This window comes from Vicia villosa, unplaced genomic scaffold (genome assembly GCF_029867415.1).
Source record: "Vicia villosa cultivar HV-30 ecotype Madison, WI unplaced genomic scaffold, Vvil1.0 ctg.002649F_1_1, whole genome shotgun sequence".
Taxonomy (NCBI): Eukaryota; Viridiplantae; Streptophyta; class Magnoliopsida; order Fabales; family Fabaceae; genus Vicia; species Vicia villosa.
Window position 1 is genome coordinate 275,493 of NW_026705994.1, and position 17,448 is coordinate 292,940.

A 17,448-nucleotide genomic window follows, 5' to 3' on the forward strand; every position below is an offset into this window, starting at 1 on the left:
CCAAGTTTTTCACTATCTTAATTTTATTATTAGTGTTTATTTTGAAGTTAAGTGTCTTTTTTTAGTGAAATGGATCCCAATAATCATTTTAACACTCAAAATTCTGCTAATTTTCCATTTAACCAAAATCCCAACAATTTTCCAAATCCCAACAATTATCAAAATCCCAACTATTATCAAAATCCAAATCAATTTTCCAACCAACATCCTCAAAACATACCTAATTTTGGTTTTCCACCAAATTTCAACCAGTCATCCTCTGTTCCAAACTTTCAAACATATTATGGATCTATGCCGAGAAATCCATCTCAAACACCCCCGTTTAATGGTTATGTGACAATGGCGAATGCAAATTTTCCAAGTGGTGGTGTACCTGAATTTCCCGAGTTTTCAACACAACTAACTATTGGTGGCATGATAGTTTCTAATGAAGTCGGTCCGAATTCAGAGGATTCAACTCCTAAGAGCAGGAAAACTCAGCAACCAGCATGGAACACTGAACAAAATTTGGTGCTAATTAGTGGGTGGATTAAATTTGGAACAAGCAGTGTTGTCGGGAGAAACCAGAAAGGTGAAACATATTGGGGTAAAATTGCTGAGTATTGTAATGAGCATTGCTCATTCGATCCTCCGCGTGATGGACCTGCATGCCGAAACCGTTTTAATTATATGAACAAAGTGTTGGGTAAATGGATTGGCGCTTATGATGGCGCTAAGCGTATGCAAGGAAGTGGTTGGTCGGAGAATGATGTTTTGGCAAAAGCGTAGGAATTATATGCATGTGGGAAGAATGTTAGATTCACTTTAATGGAAGAATGGCACGCTCTCCGTGATCAACCACGTTATGGTAGTCAAGTAGGAGGAAATATTGGCTCAGGAAGTAGTGGATCTAAGAGATCTCGCGAGAGTGATGCATGTGGCTCAAACACTGTAGAATCCAGTGCTCGTCCTATAGGAAGGGAGGCACCTAAAAAAAAGGGTAAAAAGAAAAGCAGGGAATATGCCTCGGAGGTGGTGGACAAAGAATGGGTTGAATACAAAGAATTCAAGACGAAAGAGCTTGAACGATTGGACAACATAGCCTTGATGCAACAGCAGGCTAACAATATAGCCTTGGAAAAGACTAAAACCAAGAAAATGAAGATGTATCTAAAGCTAACTTCCGAAGAGCATCTAGATGACCGGAAGAACCAGCTGTTGAAAAAGTTGGAGGCAGAACTGTTTGATAATTAATTTCAATGAAGTATTTGTCAGTGTTGTGTTTGCTTTAATTATTGTTGTTTCAATATGCCAGTGTTGTGTTTGCTTTAATTATTGTTGTTTCAATATGCCAGTGTTGTGTTTGCTTTAATTATTGTTGTTTCAATATGCCAGTGTAGTGTTTGCTTTAATTATTGTTGTTTCAATATGCCAGTGTAGTGTTTGCTTTAATTATTGTTGTTTCAATATGCCAGTGTAGTGTTTGCTTTAATTATTCCTTATCTGATAATTAACTCTATACAATGAATTATTTCGAATCCGTCAGTGGTCCACCACCCAATTCAAATCTATTCCTTATCTGATAATTAACTCTATACAATAAATTATTTCGAATCCGTCAGTGGTCCACCACCCAATTCGAATCTATTCCTTATCTGATAATTAACTCTATATAATAAATTATTTCGAATCCGTCAGTGGTCCACCACCCAATTCGAATCTATTCCTTATCTGATAATTAACTCTATACAATAAATTATTTCGAATCCGTCAGTGGTCCACCATCCACATCCATTTATATATAGGGACTCATACATCCATTTATGTACCAATATCCCAAATCTCATCCAATCTACCTCCAATATCACAAAAAAATGGATCCATCACAATATCATTTTGATATCGCAGCCTACAACCAAAATCGTGAAATTGAAGAAAATTATATAGTCAATCGATTTAGAGAGCGTAGAAACAAAATATCGGAAGATAATGCACCTCGTAGTAGAAAATATCTCAATAGAGATCATGCAGCGGCAAACCAAAGACTAATTGACGACTACTTTGCCAATGAGCCTACATATGACGATGCAATGTTTCGTCGTCGGTACCGGATGAAAAAAAATGTTTTCCTTCGAATCGTTGGGGACCTTTCAAGTAGTGATAACTACTTCACCCAGCGAGTTGATGCAACCAATAAAGAAGGTATATCACCCTTAGCAAAATGTACCACAACAATGCGAATGTTAGCATATGGTGTGGCAGCAGATGCGGTCGATGAGTACATCAAAATAGGAGGTACTACAGCATTGGAGTGCTTACGTAGATTCTGTAAAGGAATCATACGCTTGTACGAGCAAGTGTATCTGAGAGCACCAACCCAAGATGACCTGCAAAGAATACTGCATGTTAGTGAAATGCGGGGGTTCCCAGGGATGATTGGGAGTATTTACTGCATGCACTGGGAGTGGAAAAATTGTCCTAAAGCATGGGAAGGACAATTTACTAGAGGGGATAAGGGAACCACCACAGTTATTCTTGAAGCAGTTGCATCTCATGACCTATGGATCTGGCATGCCTTTTTTGGATGTCCGGAAACGTTGAACGATATAAACGTTCTAGACCGGTCACCAGTGTTTGATGACGTGGAACAGGGAAAGGCTCCAAGTGTGAATTTCTTTGTGAATCAACGTCCATATAATATGGCATACTATCTAGCTGATGGTATCTACCCTTCTTATCCAACTTTCGTCAAATCGATTAGACTTCCTCAAAGTGAACCCGATAAATTATTTGCAAAATTTCAGGAGGGATGTCGGAAGGACATCAAACGTGCATTTGGAGTGCTCCAAGCTCGATTTAAAATCATCCGTGAACCAGCTCGCTTGTGGAACATAGCTGATTTGGGTATCATCATGAGGTCATGCATCATATTACATAATATGATTGTTGAGGATGAACGAGATTCATATTCTCAACGTTGGACCGATTTTGAGCAATCTGGGGAAAGTGGATCTAGTGCACCACAACCATACTCGACCGAGGTGTTACCCGCTTTTGCAAATCATGTGCGTGCTAGATCAGAGTTCCGTGATCCAAATGTTCATCAAGAATTGCAAGCCGATCTAGTGAAGCACATATGGACAAAGTTTGGAATGTTCCGTGATTGAATTATTTGTGTGTTGTATTGCATTTTAAATTATTTGTATCGTACTAATTACGTTACTTGTGTGTTGTATTGCATTTTAAATTATTTGTAACGTACTAATTACGTTAATTGTGTGTTGTATTTTAAATTAATTTAAGATGATTTGTATCGTATCCAATTATTTAAATAAATTTTGTTTTTATTACAAAAAATTAAAAAATAAATTATTAAGTATTTATTATTTTAATTTAATTTTAATCGATAATTGTAATTTTATGTAATCATAAAAATAAAAATAAAATTTAAATAAGAATATGAAAATAAAAAGTGGTGGGGTAGGGTGTTGAGTGAAAAACCATTGGAGAGGATAAAAGTTGAATGAGTATTGAGTTATTAGGTGGAAGAAAGAGAAAATGATGTGGAGTGTTGGGAGTTGAAAAAGTGGGTGTTGAGTTTTTCAACCATTGTAAATGGTGTTATGCGTTAATGGGGGAGGATTATGTTGCTATGAGATTAGGTGTCTCAATCAACAATTATGGTTTAGCCTCAAATGTGGACCTTTATTGATTTTAGTGCTAAGCCGATTTGAATTGGCTTTCCGGCTTATTATGCAAGACTGTGCAGGGGTTAAGTAGCAGCTAGCAAGGACTCTTGTACTCATGAAGGAGTGCCTCTTGTACTCCCTATAATATTATGAGCTTATTGCAACTAGCAAGGACTCTTCTAACAACATCATTCTTTTTTTATTCTATACATTAGTTGTACATTACACTTTGGCATGTAAGAAATTTTGTGGAAAAAACTTCAAAAAAATTACACTGACCATACAATACTAATGTAATTTTTTATTGAATTACAAATAGCAGAAACAAAATACATATTCATGACATGCAACTTCATATATTATATATTATAATAATTAGAACACACATAAATTGTCTTCTAAGAAGTAGAAGCAATTCATACACACCATTCCTATATAGTAAAACCATGCTTGCCTCCAATAAGGATTGATGTACAGAACAATTGCAATTACCAACAACGTTGATGTGTATGCCACCACAAAGCTCACAAGGAAAACATACATGTCCACCCAACTATCATTATCTCCATCTTTGTTCAAGCCATTAGGTAATGGAGCAGGATTGCAACTTTTTGACAATGGAGGCCCACAGAGAAATTGATTACCTTCATAGCTGCTTTCATCAAAGGTAATAAATTGTCCTTTCCTTTCTGGTGTCGTGCCTGATAAATTGTTGTGTGCAACACTGAATACTTCAAGGGAAGTCAATCCACTTAGTTGAGGAGGAATTTGGCCACTCAACATGTTGGAAGAAAGATCTAAACTCTCCACTTGCATCAAATTGGAGAATGTTGCTGGAATTTTCCCGGAGAAAAAATTGTTGGACAAGTTCAATGATCGGATTCTTGTCAAATTTCCAAGCTCATTTGGAATACTCCCACTTAGCTTATTCTGAGATAAATCAATCCCAGACATATAAATATGAATATTTGTTGTATAAGTTTTCGATCTTTTCTTTGAAGTAAATTTGTCTTTCTCTTTCCCATATCGATTATTGTAATCTACTCTACTATGAATCACACCATTGAATCGATCTCTTGAACCTTCTGGGTCTTTATTGGCAAAAGGCATTTCACCCAAGCAATTAGGAATTTCTCCAATCAAATTATTATCAGAAAGGTCTAGTATATTTAAATCCGTTAGGTGGCATAATTGCTTTGGAATACTTCCAGTGAAGTGATTACCTTTCATAAGGAGGATATTTAACTCTGTGTAGCGGAGGTTGTGTATTAGATCATGGATTCCATTTGTTATTTCATTGTTGCTAAGGTCTAGAATCAATAATGAAGATCTTTCTGTGAACATGTGCTTGGGCAAACAACTTAGTTTATTGTTGCTCAAATGAATAAAGCTCAGAGAATCACTTAGAAAAGAGGGAACACATCCTGACAAATTATTTTGGGAAAGATCTAGGTATGTGAGTGTTATAATATTTGTCAACTCTGATGGAATAGATCCTTCAAAATGATTATTGGATAGTGAAAGTTCAATCAATCCAATATATGTTTGAAATGGACTTGGAAGTTTTCCAACAAAATTATTATTACTAATGTCCAAGTTCTGGACATAACTTGAGTTTAAAAAGTTGCTTGGAAGGCTACCTGAAAAATGATTACCGTCCAACAACAATGTATTAGGAAAGTACATTGACAATGTTGAAGGTATGGGCCCATGAAGATTGTTGTTTGAAATAATCAAAGAAGAAATACCCATAGTTAAATTCCTTGGTAATTCTCCAGAAAATTGATTATTAGAAAGATCTAATGTATCTATGTGACTTAGCTCATGAGGAATTGAACCATGAATTGCATTTATAGAAATGTTTAGATAAACCAAATTTGGAAAATTTGAACTGATGTTGTTGCTCAACATTTGACCTGACATTGCATTATTTGATACATCAATTGATACTAGGTTGAATTTAGGATGGGAAGGAAGTTGAAAATCTCCTATAAAGGAACAATTCCTAAGTCTAAGAACTTCCATTTTTGTGTTGTTTTTTAATAACCAATGTGGAAACTCTCCTTTCAGTTTACAACCGGTGAAATCCACATCAGTCAAACTGTACTGATAAAGAAGAAAGTTTGGAAGTGGAAGGGAATTGACAACAGATATTGAAGACAGTTGAAGCACTTGTAATTGAAATTTTGGAACCCATGTTTTCAAAGGTAAGTGTGAGCCAAGGATAACTTTATTCCCATTACCATAGATGAAATTAAGGTTTGAATGATTGAAAAATTGTGCAAATGAAATGGGGAATTCAAATTGGTTTCCTTCAAAATTGAGATACTCAAGTGACGTTGCAAGGTTAGGACCAATATCACCAATAAAGTGATTATTTGTAAGTCTCAAAGTTCGAAGTGATGTCATGTTGACAAAAGATGAGGGAAGTTTCCCCACAAAATTATTGTAGGATAGATCTAACTCTTCCAACTTCTTAAGTTTAGACCAATCTGAAAAATAAAAGGTTAACAAAAGTTACAGTTAAACAACTTTGAGTTTTGATAGTTACTGCAAACACTACAAGAAAAAGGACCTATTGTGACACTCATATTTAGTGACGTCTAGATTTTTGTCACTAGATGTTACATTTACCTACACTTGTATAACTTTTACCTACAGCTATATCTTTTTCCATAAACTTTTTCTAACACTTTTTATATTTTGAACAAATAACATTTTAATAAAAATTATAAAATTATTATTTTCACTAAAAAAACACAAAACTTAACTTTTTTTTTTCACTGTCAAAATTAACTTTACTAATTACATACTAATTAAAAAATTAACACTTAAATTTTTGCAAACTAAGTTTAAGACCCCCCTCATCCACATATATTGATCTATCTAATCTTTTAATCAAAACACAGAACATCCATTTTCACCGTTTCGAAACCATTTTATTTTCCCCAAATTTCAAACCCTAACATCGAAAATTCGTCTGCGATCTTCCCAAAGCGTCAACAAACCAACCAATTTTCATCTTCTTTCTCTTTGGTAATTCAATCATCCTTACCTATTTTCAATTTTTCTCTGATTTCTCTCATTTCAACACATAGTACTTTCACTTCTAATCTTGTTCTCGTCACTGAATTTTGTTGCAATTCGTCGTCACTGATTTTATACAGTTATCATTTCGTTTCATGAATTATTTCGAAATGTTCTTAATCTTCGATTGCTTTTATCTTACAGGGATATTCGTTTATCAAAGACAGAAAACTAGGGTTTTACCTTCGATTATTTTCGTCAAATTCAACTAGTTGAACATTGTTCATCATGAAGTTCCTAGAGTGTGCTCCTTTTGACCGTTAGTTGTAATTTTGAACGAGTTTGAATTGAATTTTGGGATTTTGTTCGGTAATTTTGGTATGTGTATTCAATAACAGGGATATTCATATATTGATTTTATTAGCTTTTAGGCTTTCTTTTTTAAATTTCACATTGAAGCAAGTTGACTGATAGAACATGTGCTTCTGTCATGGCGACGTGTCTTGGTGTGGAGGTAGGTTAACCATTTTCATTCTAGTACATGGTATATTTATTATTCTCATATTTACTTCAGTTTAATTCTTCCGCACCAATAATTGGACTTCGTTTTTCCTTTATAGGATGTCCCTGATGGTGACTGAATTTGTCCATCATGTGTTTGCGGGATTTGTGGCCAAAGAAAATTCAACTGAGGCGATGAGGATTGACATTTCCTTAAATGCATTCAGAGTGAAAATAATTGTCAGTATGTGTTAGAGCTGGTATAAAATGGGTATAAAATGAATAGAATATATTAATACATTAATACATATTTATTTTACATTTGCTTACACCTTTGTTTTGTTCCATTTTGTATGGGTTGTTTTTTTCATAATAATCTAATGTTTAACTTGCATATATTATGAGCTTATCATGTCATTTATATGTCTAAAGTGTAGACTGTAATTCTAATGACTCACATGATGATTAAGCTCATTCAATACACGTCGAGAGAATATATTTCAAACAAAACTACTTCTAGTGAATTATACTATTTTAAATATACTAGTAAAGATTTGGGACATAGCCACTGGAACATGTGCTACTACCCTGGAACATAACTTAGACAAGGCAAGAGTTGTATTTTTTTTAATTACTATTCTAAATATTTGAGCCAATGATACATTTCCTTATTCATCTTACAGGTTCAAGTAGTTGCTTGGAGTGATCATGCACCGTATCTTCTTGTTAGTGGCTCTTCTGATTGTACTCTTGTTGTGGTAATGATAAATATCCATTGAGCTCCATAGAGGTACTATTGATGACATAGCATTAGATAATTTAAAGATTCCATGTTACAATGACCTTTTTGCATCGTATTTTTAATTATCAAATATAGCTAATAAATTTAGCACTTATTGACATGCTCTGTTGATGAGTGTTTTTGTTATCGGTTTTCTTACATATGCATGAAATATGATGGGACTGTGTAGCTTGGATTTTTTACTGGAAATTATTTGTGCAGGTAAGCATTTGATTGGAAATTCCATATTCTTTATAGGAAAGCTTTAGAGTATAAGAAGAAGCTTCAATGGCCAAAAAACCTGCACCAAGATCCAATAAATCATCTGTCTACCTGTATGTTCCTAATATCATTGGTGGGTATTCCATTTGTAATTGTGGATATACCGTGTTATTCTTTGATATTTGCTTTTGTCATTTTGAAATAGCTCAACATTTTAAATTGATCATTTAACGAAACTTTCCGTAATCGAATCTCCTTGCAGTACATTCCACAAAAGATGGGATCAAAAGGCGTCGACCACGTTGCAATCATAGCTACAATTGGAATTTCATGGCTATTTGCTGAAATTTTTACCGCGGCTAGTGCATATAATAAAAACCACAATTGACTCAATTCAGTTGCTGCACTGACCGGTCTAGGTTGATCACTGCAGCTCGTTGGTCAGTCCTTAATAGTTTTGCACCTCTTACAATAGCTAGTAACCATTTTAATTAGGTTTTTGTACATCTGTGCAGGATAAGTCTCCCGAATTAGTTGCAATGGGGAACCCCTTCTTTTAACGCCGGTGATATTTTCACAATGATTGCTGCTTCTCTTGTTGCCATTGTAGATGTTTTCCTCAATCTTTTCTTTTTAAATGTAGACTAATTTACGTACGGATAGTTGTTGTATATTTTTAGATATATCGATTACGAAAGTTGTTTTTTTCTCCCTAAGCACCTCTTTCAAATGATAGTTTTTTTAGTGATACTTTATTTATCACGTTGCTTTTGCAACTTTAACCTGGGCTATGCCATTAGCACACATATAGCATGTACTGCTTATACCAGTTAGCATCTAAAAGAAGTTTCCTATTTTCTTTTTTTGATTAATGCAGTGGTTGTATGTGACTATGTTTCGTTGCAATGAGTGTGCCAGGATCATTATCCAGGTTGGTGCTTTAGTTCAATTTGATGGATAATATGAGTGTGCTAAGATCATTATCCAGGTTGGTGCTTTAGTTCAATTTGATGCATAATGGAGTATGTTTTAATGAATACATTTAGGATGGCGTGTTTCTGCATGAGTTTAATATCTACGTAGCCTGCTAGGGCTTAATGAAGTCATCATCTGACTAAATGGTTTTCTAAATTCAGGCTGCAGTAGCACATGAGGGCGAGACGGGGAAAGTATCTTGAGCTAACTTTCATGATAGACTTGGGAGGACAGTACTTATTATGAGAGTACTTATTATGAGACCAGGGATGCAGGTTTGAACTAAGATGTACATTCATTGTTATTAAGGCTATATATGTAGTTAATTACGAAGGCTTCTCTGTACATAACAGATTAACTTACTCTGTTCAATTTGTTTCCTTCTGTCAGAATACAACATCAGCAGAAAATAATATCAAGCATTTAGTCTATCTGTTGGAAAATGCTGTACTTAATCTTTCTGATGGTCAAGAACAAATGTTATGGTTGATAGACTTCACGGGATTTTCATTTAGCACAAACATTGCTATTAAAACTACTTATGATATTATTCACATTTTGCAAAACCATTATCCAGAAAGGCTTGCTATTGCTTTTTTGTATAATCCACCAAGAATATTTCAGGCTTTCTCAAAGGGTTGTTCTTATATGGAATGGAAGCACAATTTAGTTAGATGGTGATATTAATTTTCAAGTGGTTTTAGCGACGAGTTGATGGAAATTGCAATAAATTATGAGTGCTGATAATCATATATAATCATACTTACTAGTTAACTGGTTATTTGTGTGTGCTAAGATTTTTGGATTGGTTTTTGATTTCAGAGACTGAACAAGAGGTTGCTTTGGCGATTTTGAGGGGAGTAGTTGACTTCAAGAGGGAGCCTTGGCCTCAGACTTCAAGAGGGAGCCTTGACCTCAGATATTTCACAGTGCCAAGAGTCTCGTGCCTCAACATTTAGGTGTCCATTATGTTTCAACAAGGATTATTATTTTTGAGTGAGCTTTGGAGACATGCTTCAAGAATTGTTGGTTATGGTGACTTGCTTGGTGAGACTATGATAGAAATTGCTAAGTCCAGATTGTAAGAATCTAAAAAATAAGAACATGAAAAGTTCGATTGTAAAATTAGTATATAATTTTTTTTAAGTAGTTCTAATTTACATTATATGAAATGAATCTTAATGTTTGAATTTAATAAAAATTTGCATAAATGTTTAGATTAAGTTATTTAGTTTTGTCATAGTTGAGAATGTACTGTAAAGTATTTTTAGTGAATAATTTTATTTTAATAATAATATTAAAAAATATAATTTAGAATTTATTGTATTTTAAAAATAAAATTTAAAAATATTAAAATTATATTTATATAAGCTTTAGTGACACCCACAAAGTCGTAGGTATAACTTTTGCTACATATTAAACTAGTATAAGATATAGTGACAAACGTTTTATATTGTCTGTCACTAAAAGTTATAGTGACAATCAGTTTAGCATCACACCACACCCCCTTAAAGTTGACGCCAAAAGGAGGTGTCACTAAAAGTTTTTTATATTTCTACCTACAGATATTTGACTTTTAGTGACGGATTATGAGTGTCACGAAAAGTCAATTTTCCTGTAGTGAAAAGTAGTTTTAATAATTGAAATGATAAAACTATATAAGATAAAAACATCTCAATATGATTTGTTTGAAATTCTAATTTGTTTATCATATTTATAACTTACATTTTTTTTGTTTATTTTTTTTTATAAAAAATAATTTTTTTTATAAAGAAGAAGAATATCAAACAAAATTTGAATTAAGTCACTAACATAATTTTTTTAAGGTTTTTTCTTTACCCACCTCCTTATGGGGTCACCCCCAGCGAAAAATCCCACTTTACCCCGCTTCGGAAATGCATTTTGGAAATATTTTTTTTCTAAATTTTTTCACGGAAGAGCATTTCCGAAAAAAATCCCAAAAATTGAAATTTTTATTAATTTGGAGATACATCTTCGAAAAAACAAAAAAAAAATTAAAAATCCCAAAAATTAATTTTAGGATATTAATTAATTCACATATCATAAATTTGATATAAATTATGAGTAATGAATAATAATAATTATATATTTTGATATAATTTATGAGTTATGAATAATAATTATTATATATTTATATTCTGATTCGTATTTTAAAATTTAAAATAATTTTAATTAAAAAATTAAAATAATTTCACTTACAAAATGAGTTATAATTTCTTATTTATATATTTATAATAATTATTATATATTTACAAAAAATTAAAAAATTGAGTGTTTTAATTTATATAATAATTATAATAATTATTATATATTTATAAAAATTATTATATATTTATATATTTATATAATAATTATTATATATTAATTATAAATATATTTATATAATAATTATAAAAATTAAAAAAAATGCGTGTTTTAATTTATAATAATCATTATATATTTATATATTATATATTTATATATTTCACTTACAAAATTAATAATTATTATTATATATTTATATATTTTTATTATGATTCATAATTAAAAATGAGTTATAATTTTTTATTTAGTTTAAAAAATTAAAAAAAGATTTTGTCTTAATTTTATTTAATGAATAAATTTTATATTTAATTTTATATAATTCAAAATTTACTTACAAAATTAAAATGTTTTTGATTTATATAAGTTAGGTAAATAATTTTTAACTTTAAAATTGTTTAAAAAATTTTGATTCACCTTGATTTTATTGATTCACCTTCATTTTATTGATTCACCTTGATTTTATACCTATTAATTGTATTGATTCACATTGATTTTAATTTTTTAATAATTATTGAATTCTTTCGAAAGTGTATATCCGAAACATTCTAAGACTAATTTGGTCTTGGAATATTTCGGATATGCATCTCCGAAGACACCCCTCTCCCCAAAAGGGGTGTTTTCGGAAATGCATCTCCGAAAACTCAAAAAGGGGGTGTTTTCGAAAATGCATCTCTGAAAACACCTTTTTTTCGTGTTTTCGGAACTGCATTTCCGAAAACACCTTTATTTTCAATAAAAGTACGTTTTCGAAAATGTATTTCCGAAACAAGGAGTATTTTGGTAAATTCGCCAGGGGTGACTAAGAAGGTTAAGAGGTGGGTAAAAAAATTTATTTTTTTAATTATTTACCTTGTAACTCTTCTTAAATTTTATTTTATGAATGAATATTGATGATGATTGGTTGCTTATGTAATCCAATAACAAGAAAATACTATAAATAATAATTTTAACTAATAAATTAAAAGTACTTAAATCATTTAAGAAGAGTAAAAAACTGATAAAAAAAGTTGCACTATTAATAAATTATGTAAGAATAATTAATAATTATATAAATAAAATGATTCATGTGTGAAGTGATGTTACTGGAACAAGGTTTAATAGTGTAATCAAATAAAGTGAATCACTAAAATGATTATCAATCAATACTGACCAGTAATATCTAGTGATCCTTTCAAGTTGTTGCTCCTTAAGTCAAGAGATTTGAGACGTGAAAGATCACTTATGAATGAAATAATATCGTTACTGAAATTATTTGAGCTCAAACTAATAACTTGTAAACTGGAAGGCCATGCAAATCCATGATTCTCTGACAAAAGATTCAAAATATGTCATTTATTACTCATTAAGAATATATAACTTAGGAATGAAATAAGATTGTTACTATGTAAGATAAAATAATAAGTTGAATATCAAGTAATTTTTAGGGTAAACAAATTAATTTATTAATTTCACTTGTTTGAACTTTAGTATTTTTGGTAATTTGGTTTAAATTTTTTTTAGGATACACTAATTAAATTTATTTTTTATTACTTTCTCATGGAATGTATTATGAATATAACTAATGTAGATGTCAATTTTTTCAAAATATAATCATATTCAATTGCTATTATTTTTCAAATTTATTATTACTTATGTCTAAACTTATTTAGATATAATTACTAATTATATACTATATTTTAAAATTATATTAGATTTTTGTTAAGATAATTTACTTTCTGTACATCGCACGGATATAATTATTAGTATGACTTATTATTTATTATAGAATTTTTTTATTTGGTTTAGTCTTTTTATAAAGCTATGCTAGTATAAAATCCTATTTTAAAGTCTTATTTTAAGTAATTTATTTATTTTATTTTTTACATACTATTTAATTTATTTTCTAATATATATATATATATATATATATATATATATATATATATATATATATATATATATATATATATATATGAGGAGGGATCAAATTACACCCGAAGAGTTACACCACGAGTTACACTCATTCAATAACTACATTTTGAATTAATATTTTTTAAATTCAACCGTTGGATTGAAACATAATATCATATAGAGCCGACCAAAATTATAAAAAAAAAAAATTGGTGAACCGACGATTTTGGAAAATGATGGATAAGCTATAAATTTAAAATATATGTGGATTCATAACTTATTTAAAACAATTTTTCCTTCTTTAAGTTAAATTTATTAGACACTTCACTTATTTTGTTATTTAATTTATGTTCCAATTAGACTTTGTTCAAAATATATTTTGATTTGTATTTTATATTATTTTGTTATGTCTAATGATTATGTTTAGAATTTAAATTTAAAGAATGAATTTGTAAAATTATGATATTTTAAAATTTGTTAAATATCGTGATTTTTTTAGAGATTGAGTTATCTGATTTGACCGGATTAATAATTATATAGTTTTGCTATACAAATTGACTTATACGTCTAAATTGTCCAATTTATTTAACTGAAATATTCTATTTAGTATGGTTTTTAATCACGAGGTTCTGTCAGTAATCTAATAATTCGATCAATAAATCAATGCCTCGTTCTTATCAATTTAAAGATAGGTTTAATTTAAAAAAAATTAAAAAGAGCAAATAATATATATTAGCCATCTTTAAGGGTGTGCAAGGCGAGCTACCGCACAAAGCCTCAAATTTCTTAAGGATAAACTATAGATAATAGGGCCTCATAAAATATTTATCAGGTCAAATTGTGATTAAGACGAGCCTCTATTTATTTTTTTCATTTTTTCATGGTTAAATTTTGACTAACCTACACAGGACCTCCAAAAACATGAGACGACCTACGGTACAAAGCCTCAGTATTAAGAAATTGTGATTAACCTATACAGAACCTCTAAAAACTTTAGACATATATATATATATATATATATATATATATATATATATATATATGAGGAGGGATAAAATTACACCCGGAGAGTTACACCACGAGTTACACCCGTTCAATAACTACATCTTGAATTAATATTTTTTAAATTCAAACGTTGGATTGAAACATAATATCATATAGATCATACATATAGATCATACCTAACATAATTGATTAATAGTACAACTTTTTTTACATCAATTTTTTACTCTTTTCTTAAATGATTTTAGTACATTTAATTTATCAGTTAAAATTATTAATAATAAGATATTTATCCTGCAATAGATAAATATCTTATTATTAATAATTTTAACTGATAAATTAAATGTACTAAAATCATTTAAGAAAAGAGTAAAAAATTGATGTAAAAAAAGTTGTACTATTAATCAATTATGTTAGAATAATTAATAACTATATAAATAAAATGATTCATGTGTGAAGTGATGTTATTGGAACAAGGTTAAATAGTGTTAATCATATAAAGTGAATCACTAAAATGATTATCAATCCATACTGACCAGTAATATCTAGTGATCCTTTCAAGTTGTTGCTGCTCGCGTCAAGAGATTTGAGATGTGAAAGACCACTTATGGATGAAATAATATCGTTGCTGAAATCATTGTTGTTTAACACAAGCACTTGTAAACCGGACGGCCAAGCAAATCTATGATTCTCTAATATAAAAATGTAGAACATGTCATTACCTGCACTCACTAAGAATATGGAACTTAAAGAACATAGATTATCATCAAATAATGACAACAAACCTGCAGGCCATAACTTCAAATTGTTCTCACCCAAGTCAAGAATCTCCAAAGATCTCAGTTTTGATATATCTACCAATATACAAGCATACATGATTAAAGGGCCATGTATTTTTTAAGAAAATAAAAGAAAAAAATTAAGGGTTAAATATGTTTAAAATCCCTCTAAAATTAGGTATTTTCATTTTTCGTCCTTCTAAACATTTCGTTAAAGAATTGTCCCTCTAAAGTTAAAAAATTTAACTTTTGATTCTTCATGCTAAAAATCATTGTTAATTCAGTCGCTAAGTTGTAAAAACCATCGTTAAGTTACATGAGAGACTAAAAATTAAAATTTCTAACTTTATAGGAATTTAAACATACTTAACCCAAAAATCAAATAGTTAAAGTATGACATACTATGAATTGATTTCGGAGTAATTTCATTCCATGCTAAATTTAAATTCTTAAGGGAAGAAAGTCCACTAAGAGCAGATCCAATATCAGTGTTATTGAAGTTGTTGTTGGAGATGTCAAGAATCTCAAGATTCTTCAATATGGTGGCACATAATTCTACATGTTAAATTAATATATTGTGTTAGTTAAAAACCACCTGCTAGTTATCATAATAAGTGCTAATATATTCTACCTTGTATGTGAAGATCTGAGTCCAATCTAATGCCATCCAAATACAGTTCTTTCAAAGATTTGAATCCCCTTAGTGAAGGAAGTATTTCATTTGTCAAATTGTTTCCACTTAAGTCAAGGACCTCCAGATGCAGCAACTTTGAGGAAATTGTCTCCAAAACTATCTGAAAAGCTACAGTATAACTACAAATAAGTTTGTTGATTTGCTGGACAAAATAAAGAACTATTGATTCTCTTTAATTAATTAATCTGTTAAGAAAGAAAACTATATTGGCCTCACTGTATAATGAAGTGCTGTCGAAAGTAAGATCAGCTAATGATAGAGATTTAAGAGACGAAAGTCCATCCAGACAAGACAGAATGCTCATAGCATTATCGAAAGAATTATCACTCAAGTCAAGAACTTCCAAATTTTTCAACCCTGCATAACAATATGTGTAAATGAAAACGAGGGTTACCAAGTGAAAAATAAAATAGATTCCTTTTTACATAGTAGCAGATTATTAGAATATAGAATTTGTATGAAAAATAACCTTCTTGATCAGCTCTTGTTCAATTGGATATACTAATAACTGACAAATCGAGAGTGTTCAAATCTTTGAAGATTCTAAAATCAGAGTAGTTAACTTGCCAAGGTCCACCACCAGAGTCAAGTTTGAGTTTGGTGACTCTTCCAGTGGTGGTGTTGCATTCAACTCCTTCCCATTCACAACAATCAGTACTGTTGTTTTCCCAAGATGACATGGTATTGTCCAAATGGGAGTTTAGAGAAGAGTAATGCTATACTTACACCCCAATCTTACACCAATACTTACACCAAACACTGTTCACCGTATTTATACGGTGAACAGTGTTTTTTAAAATAAAATAATAATATTTATAAAAATTTTTTTTTTTTAAATTACGAACGACACTGTTCATGTAAGGACGTGCATTAACCAACTTCATTACTGCATTAACCAAGTTTTTACACTGCATTAACCAAGTTTGATGACTGCTAAAAATTATTTTTAATACCTGGATGTTGCATTAACCAACTTCATTACTGCATTAACCAAGTTTTTACACTGCATTAACCAAATTTAATGACTACTGAAAAGTACTGTTCATAGGTGTAAGAATAGCATTACTCAAATTTGGTTAATGCAGTGTAAAAACTTGGTTAATGCAGTAATGAAGTTGGTTAATGCAACATCCAGGTATTAAAATTGATTTTTAGCAGTCACCAAACTTGGTTAATGCAGTGTAAAAACTTGGTTAATGCAGTAATGAAGTTGGTTAATGCACGTCTTTACATGAACAGTGTCGTCCATAATTTTAAAAATAAAAAATATTTTTTATAAATATTATTATTTTATTTAAAAAAACACTGTTCACCGTATAAATACGATGAACAGTGTTTGGTGTAAGTATTGGTGTAAGATTGGGGTGTAAGTATAGCATTATTCTTTAGAGAAATAAGAGCATCTCTCTCTTGCTTCCAACAACATTCACAACACATTAGTACTTCTACTAAAACAAACACACATACTAATAGCCTCTTCATTTTCATCTTCACAGGTTTATAGAAAATGAGATTATTTGGCCGTTTAAATAGACAAGATCCTTTGAATCCGTGTATGTTACGCTTATCTCAAATTTGAGGATA

At 30.6% G+C, this 17,448-nt stretch overlaps 2 protein-coding genes and 1 pseudogene across 2 annotated transcripts; 1 reads left to right on the forward strand and 2 right to left on the reverse strand.

Moving 5' to 3' along the window:
* The first annotated feature begins 182 nt into the window (after positions 1-182).
* LOC131639477 (uncharacterized) lies at positions 183-3,254 on the forward strand (annotated as a pseudogene).
* A 731-nt stretch (positions 3,255-3,985) lies between these two features.
* On the reverse strand, positions 3,986-6,185 carry LOC131639475 (cuscuta receptor 1-like; the record flags this gene model as incomplete). Its single annotated transcript, XM_058909971.1, has 1 exon — positions 3,986-6,185. A coding segment is annotated over one exon (2,142 nt), but the record flags the coding sequence as incomplete, so codon positions are not given.
* A 1,402-nt stretch (positions 6,186-7,587) lies between these two features.
* On the reverse strand, positions 7,588-16,657 carry LOC131639476 (probable inactive leucine-rich repeat receptor kinase XIAO). The gene is made up of 8 exons (XM_058909972.1): positions 16,334-16,657; positions 16,081-16,221; positions 15,802-15,972; positions 15,573-15,725; positions 15,177-15,245; positions 14,928-15,083; positions 12,650-12,805; positions 7,588-10,263 (listed from the first exon to the last, which is right to left on the reverse strand). The coding sequence occupies exons 2-8, from the start codon at positions 16,166-16,168 to the stop codon at positions 10,205-10,207; spliced, it is 852 nt and encodes a 283-aa protein (XP_058765955.1). The 5' UTR covers positions 16,169-16,221; positions 16,334-16,657; the 3' UTR covers positions 7,588-10,204.
* Positions 16,658-17,448: the final 791 nt, after the last annotated feature.